Consider the following 12,874-nt stretch of genomic DNA (forward strand, 5'->3'; position numbering starts at 1 on the left):
ATGACGTTCAAAGTTCATCTATTTTCAGCGCTCGACTAATGCAGTGAAGCATCAATCAATCAATCACAAGTTTTGTTTCATAATTTTCCACTCCCATTCTCTCTCCCTACAATTGCTACTCTGTTCTGTAAATAGATATAAAAAATGTCTTGTTAACCAGCTAGTTCACCCGTCATTAACGCAGTTGAGCCACATCTCACCATTGACTAGGCAGCAATGTAGCTGGTCGTGCTTGGTCGTTTTAGCACTTATCACTGCTAGTGTGAACACATAACACTTTGTAAATCCTGGAGGCACTGCAATACATTTAATACGCAAGTAAATAGGTCAGAGGGGTCCCGGACCCCCTGTTGAAGACCCTTGCACTAGACCCCTGGGAGATGGATTACTGAGGTGGAGCGCAAAACCTACCATCATCAACTCAAAATAGCAGGTCCTTTTATTACAAAGAATAATCATGATAATAATATTAGTAATGAAGGCCTAAATATTATATTATTTCAGCCTTTATTACTATTATAATTATTCTAATAATGTCAAAACATATTGGCATAATAAAGGCTGTTCCCTCTTTTTATCTTTGAGCGCCCAGATCCCCCATTTTTGTTTATCTAAATGTCTTTTGATAAAGCCGTTTGATCCAGGAGCACCTTTTACTATTTTCAATGGTTCTCTTGTACGAGAAGCCAGTCTTGTGCTCCCCACATATACTGTACAGGCTGCAGCAAAGTGCAAAGTCATACTAGGCCTAGCAGTGTGACAGGCTGAGACAGTGGAAATTCCCAGAATCCCCAGGACTTGAGGTAACAGTATACTCAGGGCTCCACGGGGTTGAGGTAGCATGGTTGGGCATCCTCCAGGTATCTTCCAGAGAACCGGACAAGACTGGTTACACAGTAGGGGGTACACGTAGGACATTCCTAGGGGGTCAGATAAGGGAACGATGGGCGTCGGATGAGGTCACATCGAAAAACATCACGGACCAATGGTAACTGTTTGTGAAATGTTCAGCAACCAATAAATAATGAATACTCCCACTGTATAGGAAGGGCGGACGGAGGACTTTTGGAGAAGGAATTCGGTATTGTGTCCACTAGGGTTAGCTTATAACTGCAATGCTCTATCTGCGAATGCTATCTTTTCTGTCTCAAGTATAATTGTCTTTGTTTCTACTGAGTGAATAAAGCTGACTGGTTCACTCTGCTACATCTGTCTCGTTCTCCATTGCTTCCCAATCTGATGACATATTAAGTATTGGTACTTCCCCAAGAGAAGAGGTACGCTTCTACACTCTCTTTCTCTCTGATTTATTATTAAATTGCATGGCCTTTAACACCCAGCAGCTTTTTTGCAGACGGTCTTATGATGCATGCATCATTTAGTCTGGTTGGGGATCTCATGAGACAGATTGAAAGGTCACTGTTGCAACCCAAGTCAACCAAACACATTAAGGTTCACAATGCCTGAACTCAAGTAACTAGATGAGGAAAGGAGAGAGATTGGAATGCTGTAGAGACAAGCAAATGCTGACTCATCTCCAATCTGGTGTCATTTCACATGTAGCTTGTAACTTAATGAGCGTGTGATGAACTCACAACTCATTTTCCCCACATTAGTTGAACTGTTTTCCCTTTCCTTCTCGTTCCTTCTTTGCGTCTTTAGGCTATTCTTATTTCCTTTCCTGAAAACATCAAATGATAGGAGATTCCTGAAAACGTCAAATGATAGGAGATTGATCAAAAACAAGTTTCACCCACTTTCTTTAAATTGAAAATGACTAAAAAAGTTTGAAATTACTTTAAAGTCTTATAAGTAAACTTGTAAGTAGGTCAGAGGGGCTTATTGTCGCTATCAGCTGAGAATGCAGGAGTCTATCATCTCTATAGCTGAGGTGAAGGCTACCCCTACCATCAGCATCCAGTAATTACAGCACGACTTGTCGCACCAAAGCCATGCTACTCATACGCTGAGTTGGCGGTGCCCGGGATCAAACCCATGACTTTGTGTTTCCGATCCGAATGCTCAAAACCGAGCTACCCCAGACACAAAGTCTTGTGTGGGCTTCAACAATACCTGCTGTTTAACCCATTTAGGACTGAGGACGATTCTATAAACGCCTTCTAAATCCAGAACGTTTTTGAGTGGTGGTCTCCGCCACTCCTGTAATTCGCTTTCACAATGTTATTGGCTGGCTGGCCGTGTATGTCTGTCGCCTGCCATACCTCTCCTGACCACACACACAGACCACAAACACACTCACACGTTAAAGGAGGGGCGCTATTGAGCAGGCAGACTCAACCCTCTCTCTCTCTCTCTCACACACACACACACACACACTGTAGACACACACACACACGTAGCAAGGAGGGCACGCACACACACACACACACACACACACACACACACACACACACACACACAGCAAGGAGGGCACGCACGCACACACACACACACACACACACACACACACACACACACACACACACACACACACACACACACACACACACACACACACACACACTATAACACACAAATATCCTCGACTGGGTGGCTGCAACAGCACGCACAACGTTTTTTCCCCTGACCAGAAAGTAGGCTAGGCCTACCACAGATGCTTTTTCTGACACAAAGAGGTAATGTACTATCACAATGCGTCCACCCATCCATCATTAGCCGAGTTTCTTAAAGCAGGTCAAAATAATAATAAACAAATAATAGTTGAACTCCGTCCGTCCGTCCGTCCGTCCGTCCGTCCGTCCGTCCGTGAGCAACCTTGCAATCCATGTATTTGACTCTTTTTATTTGACTCTTTTTATTTGACCACCACTCAGTTCACAAGGTGTGATTTTTTTCTTCAAATTTACTCCAAAGATTACAAAAGAATGTTTCTATATAGGCTACTGTACATAGCAAAAAGAACCCCAAAGGGGGTTCCTGTCCAAAATGGGTTAATGTTGGTATAGGACACAATTACGATTTTAACAATTCTATTGTACAATTACTTTTATTTTAAGAGCTTTTGAAAGAATTCTCATTTATAGATCATTTATAGTTCATTACATTCGACAATTAAGTCTAATATTTCTAATATTTATACATCAAGGTTTCTTTTACAGTAACACTGCACCAACCTGATATGGAATTGTCCACACTCACTCTACTATCCCCTTTATTCTTGTATTCAGTATGATTATTATCCTCTATTGTACAAGTTGGTAACTGTTCAATCTTTCTTGTGGTGGTTCCTGTTTCCCACTTGCGCCCAAGGTCAAATTTAATGAATGGGCTTTTGAGCCTGCAGAAGATAAGATTGCAGAAGAAAACTCCCCAAACTCCCCTGCTCCTCCTCTCTCTGGGAGGAAAGGGAGAACCACTTTGTAGTCTTAAGTGTGTTTACCCTGACTTCCTGTCGCTTTCATGTTGGCTTGAGCCAGCATGAGTTCTTCATCCGTGTACACGTAAATAAAACTTTGAAACTTTGACAGCTCTTTGTTCATTATTTATTCTCAGTATGTAAATAAAAAAAGCCCTGTCAAATCACAACACTCTGTCAGTGTGTGTGTGTGTGTGTGTGTGTGTGTGTGTGTGTGTGTGTGTGTGCGCGTGCGTGCGCGTGTGCGTGCGTGTGGTGTCCCTGTCCCATACTGCATAGCACATGATTTCCCAAACATTTCAGCCAACAATCCCAAAATAATGCTGCCATTGACTCATGACCCCAACCTAACCCCAGAGGTAATTTTATGCACACAAACGTGCATGTTTGGTGCACACTTGTACCATAACTGCCAACCCTCCTGGATTTGGAAGGAGTGAGTCTCCTTGTTTTTGACCATTTTTCCTGCGCCAGAATTTCTCCAGTTTTTCTCCTGGATTGGGGGAATTCACCCTTTTTGTGTTGCAAGTAACCCATGTGTCAAAGGCCCACATAAGACCACCTCTCACACACCCCACTGATATGCAGCCACTGCTATTATAGTTCCTATATTAATTATGCCTATCAATTTGATATGCAATTGTGTCCGTTGTTTTATTGAAAACAACGGACTAATAGGCTCTACATTGTGCAAGGTTTCCGCAGTAGTCGCAAACAGTTGACATAAGGTCTACGCCTGGTGTCCTATATTTTGCATTTGTGCATGCCATGTGTAGTAGAGCCACTAGCCACAGTTTTGCCGACCATCCAGCCAGACTGTCTGATAACCTTGTAGCATTGTAATGTGTGGAATGAGGAAGTCTCGCTACAAGGGTTTTGTTTACATCCTAGTCTATAGACTAGAATGAAAACAAAGTGTCAGTCTGACAATGGCCAAAATGATAATTTTATCATTACTTTACGCTTTTTGTGGTCATTTTTGAATAGAAACACATATGAAGATCATTTTTTCAAAACATTATTTTTATTTTAGCATCCGTTTTTCAAGAAAAAGTTGACTATAGCTCCTTTAATTTCTGTTGGCCTACTTTTAGCTTTTTAATGTATCCTAATGTATCCTAAAGCCTGATAAATATCAAACCCTGTACTAGTGCTTACTTATGTGTAAGGACAGGGACTCTCTGGACTCCTTGCGGGGGCTCCAATGGACTCTAACTCACTGAAACCACGAGAGTGGACAAATGGAACCAAATGGACACAGATTTGTACAGAATTATCAGAATTATGGGGGTCCTTGAAATAAAATAAAAAAGCATCTTATACGATATGTTCACAACTGTGTTATAGAGAAATGAGTCGTAACCACAATCGTGCAAACAAAACGTAGGCCTATAAACCCAACAAAATATGTGTTCAGGACTGCAGCGTTGAAAATGTACACAATCATGTTGATAAAGTAGCCTACACAGCCCTACAGTGATAGTGTAGGCCTTTTTTATTTTATTTGTACGGCGACCTTGAGTGTCCTGAAAGGCACCTTCAAATAATATGCATTAGATACCTTTATTATCTCAAGGGGGAAAATCAGTAAATTATTATTACACAATCATGTTAATGTGGGCTGTATTAACCATTGGGCCGGTGGGGCAGTTGCCAGGGGCCCTTGGCTCTCAGGGGCCCTTGGGGGAACTGGACCGCATGGTCATTGACAATTTACTAAAATGAAATGTATACATTAATTAAAAAACAAATGTGCGGGCCCCTCCTCTGTTGTCTACAGGTGTTTTTTTGGCCCAAGGATGATCATCATGGCTTAAAGTAGTGCGCGTCGGGAGGGAGAGGGGTTAAGGTGGAGGGTGGGGGGGGCCCCTAAAAAATTATAGGCCAGGGGCCCTCGCGGGGGTTAATCCGTCCTCACTCATGTCACGTGACAATCGGCTCAAAACCTTCACGTTTGTTAAACTCTACACCAGTGGTTCTCAAACTTTCAACTTTGAGGCATTACATTTTGTATAACACGGTTCTATTGTGAAAATAGCATATCTACTTAATCACAATGCCTTGCGTTGTGAGGCGTTGTGACTGTGAGCATGTAGATTGTCTATTTTCTCAATTTCTGCCTCTAATATTTGACAATTTGGCCAATGTTTAATTTGTCATTTTAGAGATATTAAAAAGTTCTTAAATTGTCACTTTAGAGATGTGCATGTGTACCCTTTATACACTTAAACTTTATGTTGGTTTGTTTGTTTACTGTTGAGTGAGAAAAAAAATGTTGCACATTAAGTAAACCAAAATAAAGTATTCAATATACCTACTTTAAAAAATATAATAAGGGTAAGGGTAATAACAATAATAATAACAACAATAATAATTATTTATAGAGCACCATACATAGGCTACGTATAGTTCAAAGTACATTCAAGTTAAAAATACAGTTTAAAAAAAGCAATATGCCTACATTTAAACTAATAGGCTACTGGCCTACACTGCTGATGCTGTGTCATGTTTCAGGGCTGATGCAGTCATGCAGCACAAAGTTAGTAAGTAGGCTAGGCTAATCATGTGATACGGGATGATTTATGGCATTGGTATTAGGTTAGTATCGATTGACCTAAAGAAAAACACATATGAGTACAACTTTCCATAGAGTTATTTGCTGATGATCAGATAAACAATAGAATGACTCATGTTGTCACTTGTCACTGACCCTACCCATTCACGTGCTTTTGACGTTGACGTAACCATGACACATGACGAATGACCATGACGACGCGTTTGTTTACTTCCAGTTTGTTCCACGCGGTTCGAGCGCATAGGATGAGCGTTGTCCTTCTGGGGGTCCCTGGAACAAAATATTTTGAGATGGGGGTCCGCGGCCAAATACATATAACTTTGGGGGTCCTTGCTTGTGTAACAAAAGTTTGTTTTTCCCCAGAAAACTGTTTAGAAGACATTTAGAATCGGCCTATAGGCCTATATGGTTCTCAAAGCTGTGTCATGTCAAGGACCCCCACAATTATGTGTATTTGGCCGCGGACCCCATATCAATATATTTTGTTCCAGGGACCCCCAGGGACAGAAACAAAGATTTGAGTTAAAAATGTTCACTCTGAATTTTGGTCTTGCCTTAAGCTCTCTCGCCAGATCTTGCGAGAGAAATAAGTAATCGGGTCTATGAAAACAAGCCCAAAAGAAGCTATAACTAAGTCTAACACGATCACTTTAAATCTATATAGCCTACTGTACATCAGATATTTGAGAATAGCAGATCTACAAGCTTCTAAAAAACATAAAACAAAATGTGGACTATTAGGAAGATTTTGATTTTCAACACAACTCGTACAGCATGGGCTAGCTCCCTCAGGGAGCTAGCCCATGCTGTACGAGTTGTGTTGAAAATCAAAATAAGGGTAATAATAATAATAATGGTAATAATAATAATAATAATATTTATCCCCATCTGAAAATGTTTTGTGCCAGGGCTCCCTGGCACAAAACATTTTCAGATGGGGATTAATATTAGGGACAAATAGACCTACATATTAATTTGGGCTATCCATGACATCAAAGTAGCCTATTTAAGAACAACCACTGGTTTAAATAATAATAATAGCCTAATAATACAATAAAATATAAAGAAGCCCTTAAGTCGCTTATAACAAGCAGACAAGGCAACACCATGTCAGAGGAGGAGCTATATTATGAAGTTATTAAAAGAAGACAAAGCCAATGTGAACCAGTTGTTATGAACTTGTGAACATCGAGGCATTTATTTTTCAGATACAACTGAAAGGGATCACTGAAAAGTTGTGTTTTTTTTCTTTTTTTCTTTTTTTAACTGAATTACATGGACGTGGATTCAACCTGGACTTTTACACAGAACTTTAAAGTCTCGTTGCTTTGTCTGCTGTTTCTGACGCTTGTTAAAGGTAAGAACTCAATGAATGAATGATCACTGCCTATGTATTTTAATTGAGTTGTATTGTTATTTACAATAGTCTCTGTTCTGTCCTTTAAAACAGGACATGCATGCTTCACATGTTCAAAACTAATAAAAACAATTGATTGATTGAATGTTTTATTAGTTTGCAGAGACATTTGAATGATTTGATTGATTAAATAATTATTAGCAGTTTGCATAGTAGCTATGTAGCCTACAGTTCAGATACAAGGTCTACAATAGGTTTTAAACGCACAAGCACAAAGCACAATGGCTTTCAACTTTACATTTTCAAATTAGTCAGGGGATATCTTCCGAAATAGTGTCAAATCCTGGAATAATTTCCTTACCAAAAATAAAAAATAAAAATAAATCTTCACCAATTTGTTTGTAAAGGGGTCTAGTAACACATCTAACAAAGACTGAAATTCAGTTTCCCGTGAATCTGTGACAGCTGCTGAAAGTTGGGGTCCCCATTAACAAATAGTCATACAGGAAAACACACCAAAATAAATATGCTTTAAATAGCATGTGAGGGGTCAAACTAGGGTTTTTTCTATGATTCTGAATCCAAAAACATTCCTTGGGATAAAAAACTGCCCACACAACCATGGTTTAGTGATGAGTCATCACTTTTCACAGTTTTGTAGGAGCCATTCAAGGAGTCCAAGGAATGATTCAGAAATGAAACCCCCTAGTTTGACCCCTCACATGCTACTTAAAGCATATTTATTTGGAATGTGTTTTTCCTTTATACCGGTAGTTACATTAATGGGACCCCAACTTTCAGCAGCTGTGGATTCTCCTAGGAAAACTGTGAGATGTGTAGACACTTTAACAAACACATTGTTGAAGAATTATCTTGGTAAGGAATTTATTCCAGGACTTTATAAGATATCCCCTGACTAATGCTCTGCCTTGCATTGTGTCCTTGCAATGTTTGGTGCCTTTTATGGTTGCCTTAGCTGTGTGTGTGTGTGTGTGTGTGTGTGTGTGTGTGTGTGTGTGTGTGTGTGTGTGTGTAGATCTTTCTTATTTTCTTTTCCTCCTCTGTCTTATCCTTTTAGCCTAAACATTTATTTAAGCTAAGTATTCAATCAATCAAGAAATCAATCAGAATATAGAGCGAGGTTAGTCCTGTCTTAAATACATAACAAAAAGACAGACTTTGTTCCATCAACAAGGGAACATTGAATACTTCATGGTCTCACCACCAACTAACATACTTTTCAACGTAAATAATATCAGAATAGAACTATCTCTGTCCACATACAGTATGTGTAAATTTGTCCATTCAGGTGCAATTATAGACCTATATATATATATATATATATATATATATATACATACAGTATATACATGTATATATATACATATATATATATGTGAATGTACCTGTTCTATAGTATGAATGATTAGTTTATGTGGTAAATATGGTACAACATTTTAGGTCAATGTAAAATACTAGTGAATAGGCTATACCTGATGAATTATGTATGAAGTAGTACATTCATTTCATATGCATCTAAAATACTAAAATACTACTGAATGTACTACCTATTGCACTCTATGAATGAATGAATACTCATGGCATCTGTATGTAAAATGCCTCATGTATTATTATTCTCTACCACTCAGGGCAGTCTCTTGTGGCCGGTCCGTCCCAGCCTATCGTGGCTGTGATCGGGGATGACGTGGTCCTGCCTTGCTACCTGGTGCCTCCGCGCGACGTGACAGACCTGACGGTGGAGTGGTCCCGGCCCGACCTGAAGGCCGCACCCAACCCCACGGACGGCCTCAAGCGGAAGTACGTCTACCTGTACAGAGACGGCAGGTAGGGATGAGACCTTATGAACATTTCATCTCACGATTACTGTCAAAAGAAATGTGATTTATGATATTGTCGCGATACTCCAAATATACCCAACATCCATTATCCTGGGGTGGAACATTTGCTATTTTTTGGCAAAGAGATTTGGTAGAGAGTAAAAAAAAAAAAACAACCTTGACAGTTCTTTACAAGTCGGTTTTACCAATTATAGAGGGTTTAAGTGGTACCAGATATGCAGCTCGGCAAATAAAAGGTGAATTGATTGGAGGTCAATTTCACGATAATTCTAAATCTCCACGATACGATTATATGATTTTATCACGATAATAACCATTATGGTCCCATCCCATCCCTGACGGCAGGGAGATGACCGCCATGAAGAACCCTCTGTACTTTGGGAGGACGGCACTCCCCAGAGACGGACTGACGAACGGCAACGCGTCGCTGAGACTGACCAACGTGACGCTCTCTGACGATGGCAGCTACCGATGCTTCATCCCCAAGTTGAACAGTCAAATGAAGGAGCACGTTGTACGCATCGTCGTTGTCGGTAAGTCCGGGAGCTGAGACTCGAACCTGGCACGTAATATGAACCACGTGAATGCTGGTGTCCCTGTTCTGGGGTGAGCGTTTGGCAACAATTGCAGCTCTATAAACTCACAACGTGTCTCAATGTGACATGTTATAAAGCAGTGGTTCTCAAACTTTGACATTTGAAAGTCTCCCCTTAACTTTGCCAGTGTACAAATGGACCCTAATGGGTCAAAGTTACAGACTTGTAAGGGTCAATTTAGACCCCCATAAAGTAACCTAGAGAGTCCCTGAAATCCACTTTGAGAACCACTGTTGTAAAGCTTATAGATTATGCTATTTTCAGCAAATAGATTTTGTGTGGAGGGAAGAAAGGAGGGATCTAGTATAGATTCCTTGGGGGACTCTGGTCAATGTAGTACAGTATATTGGGTTTAAGTGGTTCATTTAACATGACATGATTATTCTCTTCAAAACTCCATAAATGCGCACACTCAGGGACTTTATAAATTGATAGTGCAAAGGTTTACGCACCCTTTTTAAAAATGTAAATCGTTTCATCCCCGTTGACATGCAAGAGATTTTGCCCAACTTCACCACAGTACAACCTGGTTGTGTGAATGCGTTGTCTGCTACATGCAGTAGTAATACAGTAGTCTCAATGTAACGAGGCAGACAACCTTTTTTTTTCTTCCAATAATCATCAGACGTGTGTGTTTCTGCACATCAGAGTCTATAGTTAATCACCATTTACTGTACACACTTTAATACACACCCTGTCATAATATACACAGAGGAGGGTGTACTTTGTCAAGCAGTAGGCTATTTATATGAGGAGACCATAAACAACTATTAGATCTAAGGTACAATGATGACATATTTTTTTATTTTGTTCTCATGCCACTTAAAGCTATACCTCTTTTGTTTTAACAAAACCCTGTTTATATGTGTGGCCAGAAGCACAGCCAACCACCACATCCAACGACATGAGGACAGAGGCACCACGTTCAACACTGAATCCACAGCACAGAAACAATGACCTGCCAGGTAAAAGCCTTTTACACAACTCAGTTAACTAGTAATTGCACCTCTGATAGTATAATAGGCAATAAACCAATAATTGTTATACACCTAAATGTGTTTTGAACCCATTTGGCCTTGGATTATTTTATACCTTAGCTATATATAAAAATAGCAGATGTACAAGCCACAGCGTGGCACTGAGTGACGCCACTGCGAGCTTGTAGATCTGCTATTTTTTTTAAATAATGAGAATTCATGGGAATCTTTGAATATATGTATTTTTAAAGCGAACATTTGTAACTAAAATGTTGCTTCTGGTGGTCCCGGGAACGAAATAATTTTTAGATGGGGGTCCGTGGTCAAATAGGCTACATATCATTTAAGGGGCATGAAAAAGTTTGAGCACCACTGACATAGCTAACATAGGTTTTTCAGAAGCCTGTTAGGATTTAGGAGACATTTATAGAATCGGGTCAATATATTCAAAGACATGATTTTCATGATTCTCGCTCACAAGAGCTTGTATTTCTGCTATTTATTAATAGTTAAAGCATAAAATAATGGTTAAAAGTAATAATGGGTTCCAGGTCTTTCAATGCAGTTGTCATGTTTGTTCATCATGATGTTTTTCACCACAGAATGATGACAAATGCTTGTTGTTTCCAGGGGTGAGATCTGCTGAGAGATCTGCTGAGAGATCTGCTGTGAGATCTGCTGCTTTCGGTTCAGTGTCTGTGTTAATAGTTCTGATAATCATGGGATTCATCTACCGTTACATGCAACATAAGAGAAAACACCAACAGCCAAACGTGAGTCTCCTGCTACTATCTCATATTCTTAACCACTTAGCGTCTATAATCTGGGGGGGGGGGGGCATTTGCCCAATGCCAAACTCATCAGTTAAAACTGAAATGTATTCAAATAAATTCACACTAAACACATGAGACATTTGATGAGTTTTGGAAGTCAGATCAGTCATGCATGAAGGTTTAAGGATGCTATGGTTAATATGAGGTCCAAGTTGTCGCTGTAAAAACAAAAGCCAGCAACACACACACACACACACACACACACACACACACACACACACACACACACACACACACACACACACACACACACACACACACACACACACAATCAAAGTACACACAATCAAAGTACACACAATCAAAGTACACACACACACACACACACAATCAAAGTACACACAATACATACTGTATGAAATGGTTTTGATATTTCAAGCCATGCACTTATTTATTCACAGTATTTATCAGTATATTAAACAACATATTATTCATAATATTACTTCATCCTCATCAATTGTTTTCTTTTGTTGCTCCAATAGCCAAAAGTTGCTGGGGAGAACAACAGGATGGTGGAGTCAAGTTCAAAGCAGACAGATGCAGCTTTTGAAGAAAACCATCTGACCTCATCATCCCTGGATAGTACATGTTGATGGAAATGAGACACTAGTTTATCCCTAGTTTATTTAGATGTGACCATCAAGGCTTAGGTGTAAAATCCAGTTAGACGGTTCCATCAAGACACACATCAGTGACTGAACTGGAGGCGGAGCTTGAAAAGGGAGATGTTAATTCTACTGGCCAACACAGTATCACTAACTTCCTTAAGAACAGCAGTAACACGCTTGTAAACTTGTGATTGGAGCTCACACTAAAGTTATTAAGAAAGCAAAACACAATAGAATTTAGATGACATCTGTCTATCAGCTGAGCTTTGCAACAGATGGACTGCATGGGTAGAGTTCTGCGCCATGGACTGTGTCCATGGTGTCCAACGGAAATGGCCTGTGCACTGCATGGATCTTTCCTTTTCCATGGACAACTCCCTGTGGTTCTGTTCCAACTGCCAAGACCCTGGTTGTTGTCCTGGACAGTCAGCTATCCTGTAGGTTTACACTTTACAACAGCACTCAGGATTAAACCCTTCCTCACCAAGGAGTCTGTCCATCACCGTATCCAGGCCTCAGTCTCAGGCTTGACCTTTACAACTCCCTCCTTATTGGCCTCGGCATGCTCACTGAATGATCCTCCAAATGATCCAGAAGAATGCCAAAAAGAAGATGGACAAAAATCCTCTCATCCTAGACAATTCGCCCCCCCCCTGGCTACCAAACTGTGGAATAAACTCCCAGTCGCACTGA

The 12,874-nt window shown here is 40.1% G+C and overlaps 1 protein-coding gene across 1 annotated transcript; it reads left to right on the forward strand.

Annotated features, from left to right (window-relative positions):
* Positions 1–841: 841 nt before the first annotated feature.
* LOC308302496 (uncharacterized protein) lies at positions 842–12,166 on the forward strand (the record flags this gene model as incomplete). The annotated part of the gene is made up of 6 exons (XM_080746751.1): positions 842–896; positions 8,958–9,153; positions 9,513–9,700; positions 10,639–10,728; positions 11,371–11,513; positions 12,056–12,166. 6 exons carry the CDS (start codon positions 842–844, stop codon positions 12,164–12,166), a joined length of 783 nt encoding a protein of 260 aa, XP_080602877.1.
* Between the last annotated feature and the right edge of the window lie 708 nt (positions 12,167–12,874).

The sequence above is a fragment of the Nannobrachium achirus genome, assembly GCF_963921795.1.
Source record: "Nannobrachium achirus genome assembly, chromosome: 17".
NCBI classification, from domain to species: domain Eukaryota; kingdom Metazoa; phylum Chordata; class Actinopteri; order Myctophiformes; family Myctophidae; genus Nannobrachium; species Nannobrachium achirus.